This window comes from Pseudochaenichthys georgianus, chromosome 3 (genome assembly GCF_902827115.2).
Source record: "Pseudochaenichthys georgianus chromosome 3, fPseGeo1.2, whole genome shotgun sequence".
NCBI lineage: Eukaryota > Metazoa > Chordata > Actinopteri > Perciformes > Channichthyidae > Pseudochaenichthys > Pseudochaenichthys georgianus.
In genome coordinates this window covers 33,659,324-33,684,355 of record NC_047505.1, presented here as the reverse complement: position 1 = coordinate 33,684,355, position 25,032 = coordinate 33,659,324, and the positions used below count along the sequence as shown (strand labels likewise).

Here is a 25,032-nt window from a genome sequence, read left to right as displayed (position 1 = left end):
CTGGTGGAAAGAACACAAGTGTAGGGACATTTCCATAGATGTATATTCCTCGATGTGTAATTTGGTTCCTCTCTGAGTGCTTAGCCTTCCATGTTAACTATGCATCTGACAGTGATTTTGAGGGGGGCTGGCCTGAACCAGGGGTAGATGGATGACCCCACATCTGGCACTCCCATGGGACATCTGAAAGACGCAGGGCGGGACCGGCCCATGCGCTCCACTGCATCTCACAGCACCCTGAAGACTGGGTTCCCTAATGGCTGTAAATGTCACCCCTTCTTCCTTTAATGCCACACACACACACACACACGCTCACACACTCACAGTAGCCTTTGGCAGTTGTAAGAGGGAGATCCCCTCAGCTGCGTGGTTCCCATAGGGCATTTATGTGTGTCTCAGTGTCCCTGTTGGTTTCCAAAAATGCTATCCTGATCAAATGTACAGTCATTTATTTTTATTTATGTTTTTTGTATATTCTGTGTTGAATTCTGCCCTCTTTTTTTTGCTATTACATAGCTCACACTGGAAATGATAAACCTACAGGCTGTTGCGGGTACTAAAACTACCAAATATGACTTAATGTAGAATGACAAGTACACTTTTCCATTAAGTGTTGCGACAACACTTAAGCAAAAGGATCAAGTCAGCACATGTAAATAATGTATTAATATATCCTATTGAATCCATTATAACGTGTCAAACAGCTTACCAGAAAAGTATGGATGTCTGGTAAATGAGTCATTTGGCCCTTGATAGAATCCTTAAGTACACATTTGTAGACATTATTTTTGAAACCTCTTAACTGTTGATGGCTCACTTACGAATTTCAATGTCCCCTCTCCTTAAAATCAGATGTGGTTAAACCTCTACTTAAGAGACCACAACTTGATTCAGGGTCTGAATAAAAACAGTTGTGTTCACTGTCCCCAGCCTTCCTTTTATTAGTTTGAAGTCAGGGTGTTCATCCCTACATCAACATGATCTGATGTGAACTATTTAGTACCTCAGGGCTCCTTTCTTAGCCCACTGTTTCAACTCGGCATGATTATTGTTACATTTTATTATCAGGCCGTTTGTTAAGCTTCCTTTTATTGGCTCCTTTTTCAGACTTCAAAATGCTTTGAGGGACTTACACAATTGTAAATATGCATGTTCCTGCAAACTCTCTGATCTCCTTAAACCATATTGCATGCTCTCAGAATACAAGGTTCCAGTCCGTCCCCAGGGTAAAAAACAGTCAGCAGGTTACAGGGTCTTTTACTATCATGCCCTCTTCCTGTTACTCTGTTGAGGCCTTTAAATACAATTTCTCATAATTGTCCATACTGTTAATATTTTACATTGTCTATTCTGAACACATGTGACTGCAGCATATCTATAAGTCCTGGAAGAGAGATCCGTCCTCTTTTGCTCTTTCTGGGGTTTATTCAATTCATCTGCCTGTTCAAATATTTTGGGGAGTTTTTCTAAATAGGGTGTCTTAGGACCTTAGGACAGAGGGTGTTTCTGAATGACAATAAAGGATCCTTGTATACCGTATAGATTGTAAAGCTCCGTAAAGCAAATGTGTAATTTGCGATATTGTGCTCTATAAAATAAATTGAATTGAATCAACCAATTTAATTAGATTTATCTAATAGCCATGGTCCATTTATCAAAGCAAAAGCCTGATTCACATAGGGCGCTAATTCCCATATGTGCCATGTATATTTGCATGTCCTCAAATCTTCATTTTGTAAGCGTCTGAGGTGACAATGAATGTAGATAGCAATCTCTCTGTGGGCTGCGCACTTCTCTGCTTATCCATGTTGTGCAGGCCTATGCTCATTTTACAGCGCCTTCTCTTCTGCCTTTTCTTTTTTATTCTTGCTTTACATTTTCACTGCCACATAATCTTAAGAGAACAGTAGCATTATGGTGTTGAAAATTAAAACCTTTTCATTAAATACACAAATTAGCTTTACCATAGGGCTAATAAGTAGTATTAATATTCATATTTAGCTTTCCACAAATAAGGGATTCAAACATTTGTAACAAAGGAGTCTGTCGTCACAAAGCAGCATGGTGCGCACAGGTTATCCATTAACCTATTATTAAACCTTGTTTATGTTCTTGTGTGCATTGTGCTGTTGATATGCGTCTCAGTCATTTCTGAGAAAGTATCCCTTGGTACTTGGAAACCAGCCCTGGGACACACTGTCACTTTTACACTCAGCTTAAAACACGTACACACACTTATTCACGCATGATGGCTTATACATGGCAAAGGTGGAGAGACATGCATGCGCTTACTGACATGCACAAAAATGAGTTTCTGTCTCTCCCCCACATGCACGCACACACACAGACACACGTCCAATCACTCACACCCCTCCCTGCTCCATCAGCTCAACTGACAGCAGTAATGAGTTTCTTCTCTGCGTAAGCCAACTGGCACTCACTCAAGGGAATTTTTCAGGCTGAATTGCGGCCATTAATCACAATCCCGGGTGTGGTAAACAGAGATTTGTTCGTGGGGGGGCAATGAGACTGAAACATAGTAAAGGAGGAGCTACCCACTGTGAAAAAGTCAGAGAAAGCGGACTGATGACGAAGGAATGAGAAGGACCATGAAAAAACATAACAAAGTGTTTGGTTTGTTAAATCATCGCCCTCTTGTTGAGTACACGTCTGGGCCTCAGCTCATACTGGGCTAAATGGAGGGTAAAGACAGGAAGAATCAAAAGCCCAGATGCTCTATTCTGTAAATATGAGCTCAATTACTGGGAAGAGAGAGGCTGTGATATCAATCATGATCAACAAGATAGGTGGGACAGCCTTCTGCTAACCACTGCACACATGACAGATTAGACTCACATTCATGAACATGTAAACAGAGCAATACATCGTGTGTGCTGTAGACTCACATTTTAAATGCAAAGAGAGAGTCAGTGGAATAAAATCTGAATATTTCCAGTGCCGCTACAATGACAGAAGCCCTTAAAGAAGAGCACAGAGCATTTAAGATAATGACAAAGAGAGCATCAGCCATTAATGTATGGAGAATTGCTTTCCCCTCGGATTGTGACGTCAAGATATTGTCACCAGTCTGTCCTCTTGTTGAGACAGCTGGAAATTAAGTCTGCCTGTTATTGTCTTTTCAATCTTTTCTCTCCCTCTTTCCCTCCATTCAGGCTGCCAGCTGACTACGGTCACCAGGGATATTACTGCCCCTTGCTGATCCCAGTCCCCCCCCCTCTTGCATCAAAACTGGCTAATCCTGATGAATTCATGTTAATATGCAGTCAGTAACCCCAAGCTCTTTTTGGACCACATGTGCGACTCCTCTGCCACGCCCACAGCATGGAGTCTAGTTCACACCAATTCAGCAGGAAAAATAACCACAGAGCAAGAAGAGCAGAAGAGGAAAGGCAAGTGCAAGCCCTGTCATAACCACTTAGCGTTACGAGACAGCGGGTGAGAAATGAAAGCCCTTTGTCTCTGCCTCTGCCTTCAGTGTGTGTGCAAACAAAGAATGTGCAGATACTGTATTTGTTACGATGGCATATCTGTTCTATCAGATAATGAAATACCATTTTCAGGACTTGAGTAAACAAAGAACAGCTCTGGATTTACATAAATTGAGAGAAATTGTTTCTATGAAAAAAGAAATCCCATGGCTAGGGCTTGTGAACAATAGAATACAATACAGGCTTTGTCTTCTGTACCTACTGCAAACACCATTCTTATTATTTAATCAGAATGATGAGTTAGTGATAAAATTACTTTAAGTGACTAATTGTGGTTTTAACAGCTCAAAACGTACATTTTGTACATATATATTCTGTGGACTTACAGTCCCCAACATAAAGATATCCAGTTACATGTCATGTAAAGGAAAATAATAATAGCATATCCCCAAAAATTGAACAAGGAAATGTTCTACACGAATCGATAATCAAATAAATGTCCACAATAATTATCTGTAAAACACTTATTTGATTTTAATGTCTTCTCCCAATTACGTCAAACCATTATTTCCCCCCAAAAATATTGTGATATGTTACATAAGAGTTCCTCTGACTGAAAGACAACACCTGGGATATTTAGAAGAAGTCCCTGACTCACATATCAATGTTTGTGTGCTCTGCTTTTAGATTTGAAAGTAAGATAATGTCCTCAAACACAGAGGTTAACAAATAACTGCGCTGGTGGCTCTCTGACTATAATGCTATTCTACGCATTGGATGGCAGGAGCACTACCATAAGCTGTCAGACATAATCACATATCACTGGGCTCTTCCAGCCTGCCATCAGCCAGCTAACCCTCTAAAACTGTCTTCCCACTCACAAATAATGCCTATGCTGGCAAATGGAGAGGCTATTAAACTACTAGTATCATGTTTCATCTTTTCACGCTGAGGCAATGAAATGGTCCGGCTTACGACTTACTAACACACGACATGAAACCAATTCTGCAAAGGAAAGAAACTGAGATACATTCATAAATATGATTAAAGACTGCAGTTGGAGAGATGATACAGATTATTTATGTGATTTTAAAATAAACACATCTCATCCTCTGAGCAGCTACTGAAAGAAACATCTCTTACGATGGATGCCAAAATTACTACTACATCACTTGAGATGGGAATTTAATTAAATTAATGCTTCAATGGGGCATTCGGAGGGGGGGAATTAGCCTTAGTGTCATGTCTATGTGTCGAAGGAATGCTCACAGCACATAAGTTATTGTGTTTAACTTGCAGCAGGTATGTACAGTCACTGACCATACGCCTGAGAAAGATTGTGCACATGTCCACGTCAGTGCATGTATTTGATGTTAAGAGTAGGTAATGTGCATGTTACAGTGAGGAATTACGAGTATGGGGTCAGGGGAGCAGTTTTCCGGCATGTTCTAACGGCAGAGGCGTGCTTCTTCAAGCTAAGCGAACTCGCCGCTGTTGCTTTGCATCCTGCTGCCTGTCGAAAGCTGCCCTTGAAACAAAGCTGCCGGGGTCAGGAGGTCACGGCACAGCATCAGAATGGAATGTTCCTTCCTGGTTCAAGGTCCAGCCTCCAGAGCCCGTGGGGCCCAGAGATCATTTGAGACCACCGACACATGCTCCATCTATTTTACTCCCCACTTTTATCTTCCCCTGCATGATTATTCTGCTGCGGCCTACTTGCTGTGCCACTCTAATCACTCCAATTAAAGCCGAAAAGTCATCTACACTTCTACATCATGATTACATTTCCAATCCAATCCAACTTTATTTATATAGCACTTTAAAACCTCCAGACCAAAGTGCTGTGCAAATGTACTCCGGCATCTAATACAACTCAAATTGAGTGTTTAGGCTGCAGTTGTTTTAATGATGATTATCTTCCTGATTAATCAATTATCTTCTTGCTCTATAAAAAACTGATAACATGTGTTCAAAGACCACGATGGCATCTTTAAAAATCTTGTTTTAAAACAGCCTGAAGATAACTAGTTAACTTTGACATGAAACTACTTGATAAGCTGAAATAAGGGATTGTTCAGATGTTCTCTTTTAAAAATAGCAAACATTTAAAAAACGTACTGTTATAACAAGTTGTAAAAATTATCGGAAATATAAGCTTCTTGAGCATCAGATTCCCAGAAGTCACACATGCTAACAAAACTATAGACAGCGCAGAGAGGTTGTCAGTAGCAAATTGGTCATCGCGGGAATCTTTCATCCTATGCCAGCAGAAACCACTTATAATTGGTTGCTGTGGAATTAATTCCATCCCTGGTGAACAACTCCACACACACTGCAGCCTGACAGGATTGAACCACAAACACTTCAGGTGTTCTGTCCCAGTGTAGCAACGATGGAGAAAGAGTGGGAAAGATTATGTTGAACTCTCAGTGTTGTCCCAATGAGCTCCTGTCTTAACATAAAACCCCTATTTCAGAATATGATTGCAAGGATGATTGCAAGGCATGCACACACAAATACAAATCCTAAACCCATTCAATCATTTCCTCCCACAATCTCTTAGAGTATCACACTCGCTCTGCCTCATTATTTCTCATACACACACAAACACCAGTTAGAGTCCACTTCAAGTGAGAAATAAGTCTTCCTACACGACATTCGACAAATAATAGCTTTAATACAAAACTTAATAATCAATATAATTGTACAAGGAAACAATTAAAATAATCGCACTCATTTCCTCAAGCCGAGTCCAACATCGACATGAAAGTAACAACAGCAATAGATGTTAAGAACTCCATTGTTGTATACAACTGACTTTTATTCACAGCGACTGACTGATAAGACTTGGTGGTTAAAAAGAAAACGCATGACAGAGACAAATAAATGTCCTTTCTGGGATTCTGAGTGAGGGGAAATGTGCTTATTATGCTCTCGTTCTTACAGGGTGCTGCGTTGCTTGTTTGGGAGGGCAGGGTTAGGCTTGTTATGCTGCGGCAGGTTTGGGCCACCTTGTTTCACTGCCAAAGCCAAGGTCAATGCCACTGCTCCAGGGCCAGCAGACAGGGGGATGGGTCCCCACTGGGGAATGAGCAGGAGGCTGAGCGTTGGAGGAGGGGAGGTGTAATGGGTGGAGAATAAAAAAAGGGGTGGGGTATCCTGCCCTAGTGCACACAAAAAGGTCACCGTTTCCCAGATAAACCCCCCTCTCGTCGTCCAGCCCCTCATGACCTCTGATCCCTCTATTTCTGAGTCAATGCTGAAACAGAGGGAGAAGAAGGAGGATGGGCGGGTGCAAGGGGAAACACACCCACCCAGAGTCAGCAGTGACTAAAGGGGGCCTCATCCACAGCTAGCTGAGTCGGTCTGGAGAACAAATGCTCAGGCCACCATCACAAAGCAGAGCCACCAGAGGCTGCACATCTCCACAGCCTCTGCCTGTTCCCAGCCACTCCACTGCCCTGCATTTCACAACTAACAATAGGTGCTGCTCTGCTCCGAGAGGTACCCCAACACACACAAACACGGGCTGGAGAGGGGAGAGGTGGCTGAGGCCCAAAGGAGAGCTACTGCCTGCCCATCACTGACCGGCCTTTGTCTCCGACTCTTCTGCTTATTGGCCAACGCAGAAAGATTTCCTGATCCCTGCTTAAACAAAATGGGAAACTGGACTCTGGGCCCCTGTGTGTGTGTGTGTGTGTGTGTGTGTGTGTGTGTGTGTGTGTGTGTGTGTGTGTGTGTGTGTGTGTGTGTGTGTGTGTGTGTGTGTGTGTGTGTGTGTGTGTGTGTGTGTGTGTGTGTGTGTGTGTGTGTGTGTGTGTGTGTGTGTGTGTGTGTGTGTGTGTGTGTGTGTGTGTGTGTGTGTGAACAACTGAAAGGGCGATAACGTCAAAATATAACCCTTTACTATTATCTCTTCTTCTCACACCTCCCATCTTTCTCTGTTGTTATGACTGTTTTTCACACATGTTAAACTAAATGTCTGCCAAAGGAGAAGACAGGAAGAGGGGGTTTTTGAGTTTTTTTTATTGGTGGATGGTGCAGACCCTGTAAAGGCTTTTAACTGCCCAATCTGGCCATAAAGGCGTCGTTAAGTGTAGTGAAGCGCGGTGACGGGGCAGTAGGGAGAGCTAGCCAAGCCCCTAGTGAAGCCTGGGATCATAGGAACACCAACATACACACTCAATACACATACCCTTTGTTGATGAAAGTGATTACCTGTTGCCTAACCTTTTCCTACACCATATCCTTAATCTGAACAATCCTTAAATACGATCTTCATTATGTGTGGACCAAACTAAAAACGTTTTAATGAAGAGGACCCTAGAGAACACACTACTGCAATGGGTTAAGGTGACGACAAGACACGCATGCAGGCATCAAACCACCGGATTAATCATATACACGTGCTTGTAACAGTCAAAAAATCGAACTCTTTAAACGAGTCAATGCACAATTGCTACGTGCAGATGGGAAAGCCAGACTCTGGACCGACCTGTCCAACCTTCAGCCCGGCCTCTGCTCTCTCTGTCACCTTTCACCTCTATTACTGAGGAATTCCTCCCATGAGCCTGAAAAAAAAGGCAGAAGGAATTCAAGGTACCCCCTTTTCCTTTGTTGGTTTGAAAAAAGCTAGGGTGGTCCAGAGACATCCGGAGACCCACACAGACCCATCATTTTGACGAGCACAGATACGGTTAGATCAACACATCACAGACGCTACACAATCTTTAAACAACAATCCCAACATTGAACTTGAAGTCCATCGAACACTTGATTACAGTTGAAGCAGAACTTTGTGTAGCAAACAGGTAAATACAAGATGTGTTTGTTCAATTCATCACACTGTCAAAAAAACACATGTTCCACTCATTAGGATTACTATGTTGACTTCTTAGCTTGTTAGCATTGAGGGAATCTTTTTTTTAAGTCAACATTGCCTTCTGTTACAATTCGATAAAAAAGGCATAATCTGAATGGGCATTATCTGGATGATCAGCTGCAGTGTACACAGCTGATGAGAGCAGCTGCTGGTCAAGGTTTGCTTTAGCATTCAAAGATCTTTTGAATATGTTGCTCATTATGTTGCTGTCTCTACTTTCTTTCCTGTTTTCTTTATTTAGTTTTTGTGGGTTTGATATATCTTAGAAATAATTGGTAGTTGGTTTACACATAAATATCTGTCCTTTCCTTTCCACAATGAAAGTATGTTGAAGGCTGTGATTCTATGTGTGTCTGTCTATGTCACCTATAGCCTATTGTGTGTATTGTGTGTATTGTGTGTATTGTGTGCCGATGAGTTATTCTTGTATAAAAAGCACAAATCTCTTTGTCTTTTCTAAAGCGCTATACAAACACTACATCACCCCAAGAAAGACACAAGTAGGATTAAAGCCATGTTCAACATGAAGACGGTGCGCCTGGAGGAATGAGCAAAATGCTATTTTGAGCAGTTCAATATTCCCATCTCCCAGCTGTTTCCCCACTCACCACAGTATCCCTTCTCCGGTTTAGTGTCTTTATTTGCCAAGTGATGTTATTTACACAGGAGGATATGTTTAGTGTATATGGGTGCCCGGTCAGCTTCACACAGCAGCTCATCCCTCATATTACAAGGCAGCTCTGCACTAACAGAAGACTGTTATAGCTCTCCATGCATGTCTGTGCTCTGCAGGGAGAGTCCTGTCAGCACAGTCAAGATTTAAGCACAATAGCAACAATTGAGCTCATGATTTTGTTGTATCAGCTGTTCATTCCTGACACTTGGATACAGAGGTGATTAAATAAATGTAATACTACAAAGCAGGTTGCATGTAGGACTGAAAATAAGGTTTATTTTCAATATCAATTAATCTGCCTAATTTATTAGATTAATCGATCAATCATTTAGTCTATATAAGGAAATAGTAAGAAATGTCCATCCTAGGTTCAAGTTCAAGGTGAGCCTTTTATGAAATATTTGCATACAAATAGTCACTTCAACAATTAATAGATACACAATAGGGGGTATTTTTATATCGATGAACTAACTGTTACAGCTCTAGATGCCTGGCCTTTTTATTTCTATATATGCAAAATAAGCAACAAAAAAACAAAACAACAACATGTAAAAAGTGGTTCAAGATTTGATTCATAATAACTTGAAAAAAACGTTCTGAATTGGTTTGGAAATCAAACCATTTCCCCCCCCTCATGAATTGTCCCCACACAAGGCATGAAGAGTATGGGGTCTCTTGGTGATTTTGCACTGCTTCATTTGAAGATATAATTGGCAATAGGGTTTCAACTGTTTTCTGTAAAATAACAACCCAGAGTGGACAAATAACATCTTTATAGGCATGGGAGAATAGATACACACCTACATCATATTACAACCATGCAGAGCATTGGAAAAGGACCCACGTTGTAACCACTTCTGAAGAGTTGGTCACTATTCTGAAACAGGAAATAAAATATCTTATTCATTGCCACCAATTCTAAATCAACTCAAAAAGAGCTTGCATAATCAGACAATTAGATCTGAGTTTTTAGACCGTGGGTGTACAATAATAAATCTGTTTCAAGTGATTCTACACAGCAGAGGCCAGAGCTCTCACCCCTTCAGCCTGCCTAATCAGTACAGAAAAAAGATAGAACGAAAAAAAAGCTTTTTCTTCCTCAATCCTTGTGACACAGTGGCAGACAGATGGAGGGGTGCTGACCACACAGCGGGAGGGAACTCTCAGGTTTAACATCAGTCCTCACACCTGCCTGAAGGGAGGAACAGGGCAGGCATAGGCCATGTCCTAATGCACTCCTACTGCCATCTGATGTTCTCAAGACAGGAATATCAATGACAGGTGCACTATGAGAGGTGCACTACTTCTTGCAAATGGTAAGAACAATGACTAATCTATATATACTTTTTGGCACAAAATAGCAATACCATATAATTTTTCCACAACAAATATGATAAATGAAGGTATTACTGCTACAATGTAATTGAAAGGCAGTAGCATGCATGAGCAAATCTTGATTTCCCCCCGATTCAACAGGTTTAATGTTCAAATGTCAAAATAGGCATATATGGCATTTAGTCAGCTAATCTATATGATAGAGAGATTACTTGCTTCGTGGCAAGCGAGCAGAGAAGAGCATGCGGAGGGGGTCGAGGGCGTGGTTTGGCAGACAAAGGGAGCTGCAAGGAGATGTAGGGATAGCGCTACAGCATTCACCCAGGCAGGAGGCCATGGAAGGGGAGGGGACAGTAAGCTTGGAAGGTGATGGAAAGCCACTTTCTACCCTCCAAACACAAACGATGCAAACTTGCAAATACTCCCACATAAACTAGGAGCTTCACATTCACAAACTGGTGTCTGAGTCTGAGGAGCCGCTTGTGGCAACTCATCCAAGAAGATTTTAAATGTTGCATGCTGCAACTTCTCATCTTCTGCTACAGCTTCACGTGTACTTTGTAATGGACTCTGGCCAGTCACCATCACAGCTATTTACATTTACACCCCTGAAAGGACCTACATTCACAGTGGCATGGGCATGAACTGAGACACTTTTACAGGCATCCTGCGTCTTCTCCTATTTCATCCTTTACAGCCCTCTGGGTTCTTCTTTTCTTTTTTATTAAAGTCTCATTCTGAGTCTACCATTATTAACCATGACCATTTCAGAATTAAACAAGGTGGAATTATCATCTAGCAGCCAAAGGCTCTGTCTGAAGAAGTAAATACAAATAATTAACACTTATAATACCCATTGTGCTTGCATTGATTGCATATTTAACTATTTTTGCTTTTTACTTTCTTCATGTTTGCACTGACTTCGCCTTTGTATCTCAGCACACTTCATATTGTGTTTGCAAAGCTTTCCAAATGGTCCCTGAGGTCAATTGCAGTCTCTACAAATTAATGGGAATGGGGGAAAAAATTAATAAATGTTTAACAAAGCTTCAACTCTTTACAATTAATTCCAGACAAACAGACAAAAGCAAGTCATTTCAATTGATCCTAAAAGCTATTTTGTAACAGGGGGGCTTTTGTGGTGTGTTGCCTGGTGACGCGGGTGTGCTGTGGGGGAGGGGCGGGAGCCGTGGCCAGGCCCACTGTACCAAGCTTGTCATTCAACCAAATGATGAAAAGCTTCCTGAACGTGAGCTAATGAGGAGGTCCTAGAGAAACTGAGGAAAGAGAGAGAGGACCGGACTATCAAAGAGATAACATTTAGGAGGGAAAAAAAGAGTTTCCCTGACCGGCCGCCGAATTAAAGGGGCAACGGGGAGTCAGTCCTAACAGCCCCCGACCGTGAGCTCACACAAATGGTTGTCAAGCAAATAAAAAGTGAAATTTATGGAGGGAGGTTGTGTGGAGAGTAAGATGGAAGCGTTATCCACTGGGAGGGCTATAAAGAGGCGGCAGTAATCACACCACCCTTTGCATCACAGTGGTACAAGTCAGAGCTCTGTTGTAAGAGGGACTATAACACAGCAAATTACCTCAAAAACACAAAAGAGAGCATCAACATTAACAAACACACAGAAAAAGAAAACAAACACTACTTAGTGATCTTTGTTAGGAGAGCTTTTACTTGTTTTGGGCCATTTCTCTTCATAGAATAAATGAACACTCTTTATACTAAATTATTTATGTCTCTGGTGGGCACCTATAGTATGAAATAGACCAGTGATTGTCCAAATCCCTTTAGAATATACTTCACCTCTAACATTAAACTCTTTTAAGACCTTATATTAAAGACCTAAAACATAAAAGTATGATAAATTGAGGCTTTAAGGGGAACACTATACTAAACAAGAGCCTGCAGGTACCTGGAGGCAGAGCAGTGGAATGAAGCTGGGCGATGAATGATTATCATTATTCTGAATGTTCGGTACAAAAATCCTCTATTGAGCTTTCCAAAGACGCCTGAACTGAATGACTGCAGGTAAAAAAGCCGTTATGCCTGCTTATGAACAGCCCCTAGGTGGGGAGTAAACTACCAAAACTAATGGTGCAATGAAAGCCTTGTTATTATGAATTCTAAAAGAATTAGAGCATTTTCATACACTGCAAAACCAACTGAAAACCAGTTCAAATCCACAGTTATATACTAACATTACGGTTTTGGGGCAATAACTTAAAATACAGAAGGCATTAGTGAGTAATGATTGGTAACATGGGGACAATTTACAGTCAGAAGTTCTTATCTCGCGAGTCCTTTTGAAGGGTCTCGGAGGATTATTTCCAGTGATGGCTTCTTACTGCCTTGATAGGAGTGGGACTCCATTAAGGAGGGACAGACTGTAATCATAGCAGAGCCTCTACTCATTCCGCACCTCGCCTTCAAAGACTGCTCCATGCAACACCAAAGTTCAGGGGTCAGAGGTCAGGATGTGAGGTTCAGTAATCCTTCAGTGCCTTCCCAATCAATACAAGACGAAAGGAAGCGCTGAAAAGATCTGCAGGGGGAGTAAAGCCCCGTCAAAACAGAATATTTCTACCCTGAATTCATTTGAACGTGATCCACCAAGTCCAAGGTGTGATCCAAGTCAGGTTCATTCACCAAGATGAAATCAGTATTCAATCCACAGCTTTTCAGAAGCTGATGAGTGATGGAAGACTACATTTCCACAATCCTTCATTTTTAATGCTCATATATACAGTATGAATACTTCAGTTAAAAATGCAGGAGTTTTCTTGATATTTCATTCAAAGATCTGTGAAGCATAATTGGACATTACATTGCAACGGTGTTGCAATGTAATGTCTGTAATGTAAATGGCTGATGCTAATTTAACAGATTAATGAGGGATAGTGTTGCATGGTCCACTGCATCACAACTCTTTAATTGATATAGATTGTCACTTTTATCAAGGCTTTAACTACACTATTCTCACTGGAGTATTCGTCTATCTTCACATTATTGGAGAGACACATTAATAAGCCAACTTAGAGTATACTTGCTAAATTATTTACAAACACAGAACCATTTCTGAGTGATCACCCACTTAAAATTGCATCTCAAAGCACATGTTGATTTATCTGGAAATCAAACTCTTTCTCACTCAAAATGGTTTATTGAACAATTTCTACCAGATCTTGATGCCATAAATAATACACTGCTGAATACAAATCATCAGATTATTTTTATGTTTATCTGCATGCTTTTCAGGTGATGAACATGCTATTTACAACTATGTAAAATGAATTGTTTGAAATAAAAACGAGGGGGTTTTTATACTGAAGATTATTCCTGATGCCAAACAAAGTAAATGTGATGAAAAAAGCCGCTCCAATCTGACCTTTGAGAAGAAAATCCTTCAACGGAGGCCTTAAAAGGTTGCATGTGTTTGACAGCGACAGCCACTGAGCTGAAGTGACTTTTCCCTTCGTCCAGCGAAAGCATCCCTGCTAACCTCCCTATCCTGCTGAGTGGAAAAGCTGTATTGGCCACAACAGCACAGCAGTGTGCTGTCTACACATGGCTCGGGAATCAACAGGCTTCTGTGAGCCTTTGTCCATCTCTGTTTTACAGTGTGTATATATAACGGAGCCTTTCAAAAAGTCTTAACTCAATGCAGAGTGCAACAGTACAGTATCTCTAGAAGAGCTGCGGCAACATCTCAGCGTGTCCTCAGAGGAATGTGCACATCAGAGACGCCTTTGATTTTAAGTAAGTTGAGAAATGCACTGTGTGTGTTCGAGAGAGAATAGAAGAGAGGAGCGCAGAGAGTCAGATCGACAATTTAATTTGAACTAGAGTGGCTTCATATAAGAGATTTGTGGTCAAACTGGGGAAGATTTATCTCAATGCCTCCACCAGTGAGAGGGCAGCTGTGTAGCTTCGAGCTTATTGCACTCCTACAAAGCATCTTGGAGACTCTCAGCGTGAGGGCTTGTTAATGCTAAACTCACAAGCTTGAATTTCCCATCAGCACTGTAGATGAGCATCAGAAAGATCATTACACTCAAAGAATGATAGTAAAATATTCAAATGACTCTTCACTCAGGGAAATGAAGTACATTTGAAGCACAGCGATACCCAATGACTGGGTCTCGACTGAAATATGATCACTCTGCGATATTTCAATTCAAATGTTTACATTTGTAGGGAACACAGATCACAACTTAATTAAGCAGCTAATGTTGCAGATTCTGCTTGTCATATCTGCATCAATCATGATTTATTAGTCTGTCACTTGAGACTTTACATAATGACAAAACAAATAGGCCCAGACAGAACATTGAGGTGGTATCTCAATTTGCTACTTTTAAGCTAATACTATCAGATTTAAAGATAATAAAAGACAGAATGAAAATACCTAATTTGTTTAAAAAAATTAAGTTTCAAAACTGTACATTGAGGTTTAAAAGTAAAGTGACTTCTATAAGCGTGACAGTGGAAACCCTAGGTGGTTTTAGTCATTTTTTAACAGAGCTGGGATAGCTTTTCCCCCGTTTTCATTCTTAATGCTAAGCTAACAGCGTAATATTTTTTTTTTTAACTGCTGCTACTCGTTTTTAGCCATGACTGTGTACTTATTCGTCTCTTTTCTTTTTATTCTATTACTAATGTGTGTTTTTCTTATCTATATTTAATAAGTTAGCTTATTATTGAATGCCTTTTTTTACCTGCTATGCCACTTTTGCTGTAAAACTGTAAAAATAGCAATTCTGATTCTCATTAAGCAAACCGGCTGCATATTGAACAAACATTAATAACATTGGACAAGATTAATCTCTACTGATCTAATTCTTGGCAACAAAAAAACATATACAAACTAAAATAATAAAACAAAATAACTGTGCACCACTATAAGAAAGAAGAGGAGACTTACTGGCTGCCTGAATACGGGCCTTGCGGCTCACCACCAGCCCAAAATAATTCTCGGCCACACACTCGTAGTCGCCCTCGTCCGACGACTTATCAGATTTGGTCTTCTGGAAGTGAGCGATCAGTAGTGAGCCGTTGATGAAGGTGGTGTGATGCTGATCCTGAGTTAAAAGCAGGCCGTAGTGCCTCCACTGTATTGTTATTGGGGGGATGCCGTCGACCTGGCAGTGCAGCATGAGGGGCTGCTCCTGTCCCGCGATGATGTCCCTGGGCTCCAGTCTGAAGGACAGTTCTGCATCGCACATCACACCTGAAGAGAGACACACACACACACACACACACACACACACACACACACACACACACACACACACACACACACACACACACACACACACACACACACACACACACACACACACACACACACACACACACACACACACACACACACACACACACATTACTGTATAGTTGCGCCTGAAGGTTCAGTCCTAATCTTGTAAAGTATTTCAACAATACAATTTCAACTCAATGTATTTTTCAACTTATAGTTTTCCTAGGTTTACCCAGTGGTCATGGTTAAACTCCATGGAAGTTCCAGAAAAAGCTAATAAGTTGACGATGCCTAAGATTTAATGATTAACATGTCGACCATGAACCACAACACTGAAGATGCGTTTACCCATCCATTAATTCCTTTTCCATACCTACTAACCACTACCCAGGGTCATGAGGTACTGTAACTGGTAGTTGCTAAGTAACACATTTCACATGAACTCTCACAATATAAACAAGAATGTGTCTCATGTCATATAACTAATGGCATCACACAAGGCCTTACAGCTTGTGACGCTGACAATTGAGCGGCCCGACCAAGCAAGGAGGCAGAGAGAGAGAGTTCCAATATAACCCGGTGTGGGCATTTATTCATCACTGTGGGACATAAAACACAGCCTCAATATGACTGTCTCCCCTGAACACAGTCACCAGCCACCAGGATCTCACACCCACACTAGCAACAAGCAAACAGAACCTAAATACACACAGACTAATCAAACTAACAAGACACAGGTGAGGGGGGAGGAGACAACGCAGGGCACCAGGTGACCACAATCACCAGTAACAGACAAGACGGGAATTAATGCAACTTAACGTCATGACATATACACGCTCAACCATATTATTCGCACCCTGATTAATCTCAACCGCTGTCATTCTTACACCAGCATAAACACTTTCGGCGCTCTCGCTAAGTCCCCCTATCTTTCAGGTGGAGCCGAGGACCCGACCAGCATCTGCCAGACGACATTCCAATTAATACGGTTTAATCATTTAATAAATACTACCTCAATAATTAGTATAAATTATGTAAAAATGTGCAAATATGCAATTCCAAACTGTACTGTGCAATCACGCTAATAAAGTGCAAACTGTTCACTAAAGTGCTGAGTGACATTTCTGAGCAAAAGGGAAGTTGTTTCATAAAGTGCAAACCCACGCGTGCAATATTACAAGGCCCGAAGCCGTCAGTCCACAGCAACGAAGTTACCTTCGTTACACAGCTAATTAATTAGAAGCCTTGGCAAATATACCTCCAGGCTACAGTCACAAGGGAATTCATAGGATCGAATGCACCATATGAGCATGTGTATTACTGTACAATACCCACAATGACACGCACACACACGCGCACACACACACACACGTATGTCTTTATGCGTGCCAGCAAGGACTTTGTCACCGCTATACCTGTTCTTTTTATTTAACTCAACACAATATGATATGTTAACAGTACTAAATCTATTTGTGGCTTTGCGTTCCACGTCATAATGACATGAAGAGATCCATTTTTTTAAATTTCGGTTTCTGAGGGCAAAGAGGGGGGAGTGGGAGAACAATAAATAAAGGATGTAAACAGCCTGACCTGACTCTGTACTATAGAAGAGGAGCTTACAGGGGCTCTCTCGGTATCATGTTTCAGCTGCTGATGGACTAAGCACTACCAGTCTCTGCCCCGGGCCCTGGAATCTGGTGGGAGGGGGCCAGGAGAGGGCAGTGGAGGGGGGGCAAAGCACAAGGGTCAAAACAGAGAACCTCCGGCTTCATCCCTCAAATTCCAGGCGAGAAATATTTCCCCTTAGGTGCAGACAAGGAATTCATTGACACACTTCTCCATGAAGATCACATATGGAGTATAATGCAAAGAAATATTTCCTCTTCCTCTCTTTTACTCTGTATCCTTTTTTTGTATGTGACTCCACGTCTTTTTTTTTCACTCAACAAGCACGGAACGTAAATGGCCATGGGACCAGAGAGACATCAGTGCTACCACTTGTGAAAAACAAGGGGGTGGTGGTGGAGAAATATTTAACCCTTAGCTGGCAGGCAGTGATCCCCCTGCCCTGTAGCTCTCCAAAACATGATGCTGGCCACAGTGCTCCATCTCCTTTGGTCCAACAAAGATCCCATGTTTCCACACGGGAAAGCAGCCAGCAAAGAAAAAAGATTCTGCAGCCACACATCCAGTCAGTCACACTTCATGTTTTGATCAAAATATGGATAGCTCTCAAATAAAGTAAGCATTATATACTGTGCCAAATGCTTCTGGACAAATTTGAGGAGGAAAAAAACAAACATCAGATCAACTGAAATATACTGGAGGCTTTTATCTTCCTAAGCTGTAAATTAGGGTTGTGCTAAACTTGAGAATTTCTTAGGGGACACTTATTTGAGGACTCATCATTTACTTAATTTCATGGACAGATCTGTCACGAAGAATTGTGCAAAAACACCACTTTACATCTTGTGATTACCAGAGATGTGCTCATAAGTTTCTTTAAATCATTCAGTATGAAAAAGGCATGACTGATCAAAGAAATAAATCATAGTTAGTAGACTAGCAGAGGGTAGCCCTAAGAAATACATTACTCAATGTGTTCACTCTCAGCAACTAACTGGATGATAACAGCAGTGTCCAGGTGTAGCAATGGCAGTGATTTGATTAAAAAGCTTTAATGATGTTGTTTATTCTTCCTTGTTACTTCAATTAATCCGTTTCTTCCATTAGCTAGAACAAGGTAAGAGTTGTTGTGCTCCGGCTTTCCTAATAAATAAAGCATGCTGCCTGAGTGACTGGCTAATGCATTGCTGAGCTCCAGGTGGGTAGAAGGTTACAAACAACAATGTGACAAAGGTAAGTGAAAAACGTTTTGAATCATCTGACAGATTGAGAGTCAGGATACATAAGAGGACTCAAGAAACAGGGGATGAAGCGCTTTGTATGGTTTATGTTAAAGTCATCTGTAAATGCTGAGCATCCAGAGGGGGTGCAGAGAGGAGAGCACAGCTGTGGAAACTGGTGGCAAGAACACCGGCTTTCCAAAGGAACACATGTTCACGGACATGAATCCATACATGCGTGGATTGTCATGGTTAGATAAGGGGAGGGACACACACACACATATCCTAATGCAGAGGAAAGAGACACCAGCATGTCGGATTACCGGTTGAGACCAGAGACAAGTGTTGGCTAAGTGTGGCTCATGCACTGGCTTACTATTGACAGATAAGTGTGGCTGGCTGGCACAAAGGTTTACTGCTGCTGCAACAGTAAAGTTAGGGTCTCACACCAGCCACTGACAGAGAGATGTACTTAGCAGACAAACCACTGGTAGAGCTCAGTGAGCCCAACACACACCACAGGCTGCTTACTGTCAGCAATATCATATGATTCCCCTATACGTTTTGGAATTGATTTAGATTCAGTATTAGTTTTGTAATAATGCTACATATCACAACATTATCGTATATATTAAGAATACCTAACTAAGCATCCATCTGTTGCAGCTCTCTCATATTTCTAAATATCCAGGTTAATGTGCTATGACTGATTCCATTATGTTAGGTGTGTTTAAGATGGGGAATAATGTTTTGCAAACTAGACAATGATTGTGAGTTTATCCTCCATTAATTTCACTGAAATGTAGATGGTAAGCTGAGGCAGCATTTCCACTTTGAAGAAAATGATGTGCGTCACGCCGTCTCCTATATTCCACATGAGTGGTGACGAGTATTAAACAGGAATACACTTACAAACCTATAAGCATGACTTAAAAGGTGTCCTTCGGCATGACAGCAAAAGTCATATATTTGCATTAGGATCAAGTATATGTATATGAATAAAACAATACAGGTCACAACTGTATACAATACTACATATAGTATCTTGATTTCATTATGAAGCAGTGTCCGCCTAAAAAGCAATATTCATTCTACTCGCAGAGAAAATACAATGCATGAAGCATTAATACTTGTATTCCTTTGTATAGGCTTATACTTGATACATTATTTATTAATATCCTTTTTTTAGCTTCATGAACACTCATAAGCTTGTAGTTCCAAGTAGTCAGCCATTCACTTGTTATAATAACAGCAGCTCAGTGACGATCACAGAGAAATGACAGTAATATAGGTTACACTGGTGCAGCAAAACAATTCTGAGAAATAGTCCATGTGTTGGCATGATAGAAGATGTAGGCAGCTGTTGCAAAATCATCTCTCAGGGTACTGTACACTCTTTTTTCTCACAGAAGTATTCACCTGAACTCTCTTTCTAGAACAGTAATATACTACATTCTGGTAGCTTTGAATGAAATTGGTTTATACAGCAGACAGTAGATAGGGTAGGAACATAACAAGTTGTGAAGTGAAATGAAAGCTCTCAGTATTTTCTCTTTCACGCTATAATTTAACATTGATACGGTCATATTGACTGAAGCTTGAAAGACAAAGCTAACGCAGTCACTCCATTCTTTCAAAGCAAACTCATGCCTTTTTGATAAACCATCATTTTCATATCAACAAATCTTTTGAATATCTACTGCCTCAGAGTTGTTCAGGCCATTAGATATAGTGCAGTTTTTCTTCTTATTGCTTCTTATCATCTCTTCTTAAAATCTCATAAAATGTGCCTTTATCTTAACTGGATCCAATCTCAGAGGCAGACTTAAAAAGACCTTCATTTATTTAATGTGATGGCTAGTTTGGAAATACATCCATCACAGAGTCTGTGTTTCTGAAGTTTTTGTTCCCAGACCCAGACTGAACATGTTATGAACCACTGTGTCCTAGCCTTTGATTCCAGTCAGGGCCTTTGAGGGTCTCTGTGTGGTATGCTTTGCAAACACTCAATACTCTCTCCTGCCTTTGAATTACGGGGCATCACATACTGTATAGAGAGAAACTGTGCAAAAAAGACAATTTTAAAAGAAGAAGAGGGACAGTCTTGACATTTAATCTGTACAAATATTCCTCCCAGCAGGCAATAACCACAGTCTTTTAATCTATCCTCAGAGCAATAACCACTGTCATTTCACTCTGCCACGGGGTTGGTGTGCAATCGGCTCTACAGTCAAAAACTCCATCTACTTTGCAAGTCCCAAAAAAGAAACTCCATGAACTTTTGAAAGTGTGCCACCTTCCAAATGTAGATGGAAGAGTTAAGTAGTAGGATTTTTTTTTAAATCACTTTTCGGATATGGAGGTAATTGTCATTGTATTTCAAAAGCCTATAAGCAAAATACAAAAGTGCAACATCTGGTTTAAATACGTTTAGTAGTATTTAAGCCCTCATCCCTCCCTCGGTGCTGACTTTCAAATATTGAGACCATGTGATTAACAATAACATTGGGTAAGGGGCTCTCCTTCTGCAGCTCTGCTATGGGACGCCTGATAGAAAGGGCAGTCATGAGGACAACTACAGTAGAAAACTAAGCATTTTTCTGCATAATTCACTGATATTTTACTGGGAAAATGTGACTTTCTCACTGCTTCAAGTTTCACTTGAACATTATTCTAATCATGTTCCACAAAAAATATACATGGAAACACAACGGAAACATGTTGACTACATTGCAAGTGGCTATACTTATGTTATTGTTATGCTCATTATCGATGTAGATTTGAATATATTGCCCACAAGAAGTAGTCACATGCCGAAACAATACCATAAGCTTGCGAAAACGTGTGAAGTTCTGCAGAATGCACACGGAATTTAACTTTAAAAACATTATCAGCGTGTCACTCAGTAACCTGCAGGTACAAATTCCGCAGTGCACATGGCTCCAGGACCAGTCTCCACATTGGCATTTACAGCCGAAATGCTAATGGTCATCGGAAAGGGGCCAAGTTCAGGGTTACTGGTCAGCAGCACACTATCGCTGCCTGCAGCATGGACCAGGCTCCGGAGAGAAGCTCACTAACAGTGGTTAACCTCCGCAAAGCCACTCTGCACCACTAAACTCTCTACCGGTATAATAAGATAATGCAACTTACCAATTAAAGCATTTAGAAGTATTCCCAAAAAGCACGGAACAAGGCAGCGGCGCCTTGTGGATGCCATTTAAGCACTTAAAGAAAAAATATTCCAGCACTTGCAGAAGACAACGTGAGGTGAATAGACGGGGGTAAAAAAAAACACAGAGATATCCAGCTTCAAGCACTACATGTTCCGGTCACATACACTGCTATACTGTCTGGTGGCTCGCTGGGGTCGAACACGCTTTCGCCATTTTAGCCATCTATCAGGAATCTGTCAGCATCCCGCTCTCTCTCTCCTCCTCACTCTGCTATATCCCAAAGACTGCCTCTCTCTCTCTCTCTCTCTCTTTCTCTCTTTCTCTACCCCTCTCTCTCTCTCTCCCTCTCTCTCTCACACACACACATACACACGCTGAATCTGCTCTCCAAACAAAAGAGCCGACTGCTGACTGTTTCGCTGTAAGCACGAGAAACCTGCAAAAACGGCATTATTTCTGCATGTCAATAAAACAACCACCTCTCTACTAGTAAGCAAAGCAAGCCTACTACTTATAGTAAATACACAATACGAATAGGCTAGTAGAAGGCCAATACTCATACATTGGGATATTCGTCATAACCATAATAACTATGATGTAATATTAGGATAATGATTATGTTTCTACGATAATCCGGATGAATTAAGAGAATGGCACAAAACATATTTATTCTATCATTGGTTGAATACATATGAACAAAGTCGCCTAATTGATGCAACAAATAACAAAAAAACACCATGCACCTTGTGTCCACATTGAACACGTGGTTACTACTGTAGTAGTGTGTTTCTAAAACGCAGGCAGAATTTCGTGAGCACAACAAAAACAACATTATGAAATTGTGTGACGTCAATTTGTTTTATTTTTAAGGTTGACATGATAAATAAACAAGGAGGACCCCGAGCACTCAGTTACAACAAAGCAGCGGTTGTTTTAGCTGTACTTCATCTCCCACTAGTGGGAAGACGAATCTCAACAAAACACAAAAACGGTTTGGATATTGCAGTCCAGTAAATGAGGTAATGCACGGTAATAATAATCCAACGTCCTCTTTTCTAGTGAACCATTGTTTTATAATGCAAGAGAGAACACAAATTGACACTCCCACAAACTAAATAGGTAAACAACAGAAATAAAATCATTAATGAGCAGGCTACTGTGATTACGTTGCAAAAAAAGGTTTTTAAAGATCAACTAATACGCTCTTGATTGTTTTGATTACATTATTTAGCGTTAAGAACACCAGAACATACTGGATGAAAATGTGATGTCTTTTAATTTTTTTCGCTGAATTGAAGAATAACAAAATCATTATGAGATTATCTTAAAATGAAATTATTTAAAAGCAAGGGGTTAGGGGTTAGGTGTAAGTGCACGTGTCGTGAGAAATAAACGAAGTCTCTAACACTTAATTATAACAAAGCTCGGGTTGTTCACTTGTACTCGACCTCTCCCTAGTGGACCAAACATGTACTTCATCTCTTAAAAAGAAAACAACAAAAACATCTACAGTACGCTGTCACCTATGATGCAGTAGCCTTTCCAGTACAGCAGGCACGTGCACACATATATCAAAGTGGGCTTGAGCCCCTGCCCTTTTTCTTCCTCCAGAGAAAGTGCCCTTCCCCCCCCCCCTTTTTTTAATTTTTAGAAATGAATATATATCTACTGCTGTTTGCGCACAGTTTCCCTTTCCAAAAATATATTGATTGAATGCAAAATTAAAATATCAGGTCGGGAGATTAGACTTTGAAGTTCCTATGCTCTCTCTACCCTCCCTCCTCACGTCTCCTGCACAGCGGTGCGGACAGTCATCGGCAGTCACTTCAGACAGACAGACATAGCAGCACCTCCCACTTTGCTGTGCCATGTTATGCCGGCTTTTCTTGGCTTATTTTGAAGGTGAGTGGTGATGAACAAATTACTATACTGCCAGTGCCTCGAGTTTACAGCTAATTAGCTAAAAGACAATAACAAATATAGTTAACTATGGTATGGCTACTAGCTAATGGATAAATTATAGCTCAAGGTTTAGCTTTAAGACCATTTATCATGGGGATACAGGCTAATGTACTGTACTTAAGGGGAGACACTTAAAGCGAATACAGTCAAATGTGTATCTAATAACGTCATCACAATCGCCACATTGAAATGCAAATTAGGCTTTAACTAGGCTTAATTAAAATGCGCTAATTTGCATGCAGTTACCAAAGCATTGCAGGTGAAAAGGATCAAGCAAAAAAAAACTAGGGCTGTCAAACGATTAACATTTTTAATCAGATTATTCACAGTTTAAAAATTAATTAATCATGATTAATCACCATTCGAACTATGTCCAAAATATGCCATTTCTTTATGTATATTGTTGTGGGAATTGAAAGATAAATTAAAGAAGGCGGATATATCCATTTAACATACCAGTATCTATGTTTATTATAACGTTTTTCTGCGTGTCAAAATGAAAGACAACCCACACACCAGAGGCGGATTTAGGATTGTAGGAGATCCGGGGCTTAGCCCAGGAGTTGTTGGGGGGGGGGGGGGGGGGGGGGTGCAGGGGTATAGTGCTATTTTTTTTTACAAGTGGGGGGTGGACCAAACATCCTTTAGGGGGGTCGTCGCCTCCTCTAGGGGGGTCCGGGGGATAGATTTTTTTTAAATATTGAAGTTAAAAGCATCAATCTGGTGCACTTTGAGAGCAACATTAACCCTACCTTAATAATACCTTAAAGGGGACATATCATGCTATATTTGAACAATATATTGTAGGGCCATACCTATATAAAGTATATAAATAGTTTTTCTTTCAAAATACCAAACAGATCCTGCATTTTAGCCATGCCTCATTTCGCTCTATTTGCTCTTTCCAGCGCTGTTTTTGCAGGGGGCTGATTTTGTGAGCTGCACCACGCCCCCCTGCAGGAGAGGGGCGCGTGCTCTGAGATCAGCTGCTGGGCTGCAGCGGGGAGAAGAGGGGGAGAAAAACAGATCTCCGTCCTCCGTGTTTTATTCTTATATTATTATATAGAGTCGTTATTCATTTGTTTTAAAGCTCAATAAATCACAAAGAAGACTTTTCTAATTTTGTCCGGAAGATTTAAACTTTAACGGACATGTTGACCGGCGAAATAAAAATCTAACTGAAACTCTGCCGCCCGGTCCCCTCGTTCCTTGGAAGAGCCGGAGAGGAGGGTGTTTGTCATCTGCTGGTGGACTACCGGAGAGAATTACAGCGAGGGAGGGATTGCATTGAATTACAGCAGCGGGAGCAAACGCTTGCCTCGGGGAGGGAGAAAAAGAGCCAGAGCGGAGAATAAACAGAAGGGCAACCATGTGCGGGAAGTCTTCTTCGCTGCTTTTGTGGCAGACTACAGCGCCACTTACAGGCCTGGCATATGTACTAC

General features: G+C 41.0%; 1 protein-coding gene across 1 annotated transcript in view; it reads right to left on the bottom strand.

Moving 5' to 3' along the window:
• The window catches only part of igdcc3 (immunoglobulin superfamily, DCC subclass, member 3), a 64,541-nt gene extending 42,707 nt beyond the window's left edge, over nt 1-21,834 (bottom strand). Inside the window, exons 1-2 of the mRNA XM_034103409.1 lie at nt 21,606-21,834; nt 15,274-15,579 (exon numbers count right to left, since the gene is read on the bottom strand). Coding sequence (XP_033959300.1) covers nt 15,274-15,579; nt 21,606-21,672 — 373 coding nt within the window. The 5' untranslated portion in view covers nt 21,673-21,834. The remainder of the gene's footprint in view (nt 1-15,273; nt 15,580-21,605) is intronic.
• Between the last annotated feature and the right edge of the window lie 3,198 nt (nt 21,835-25,032).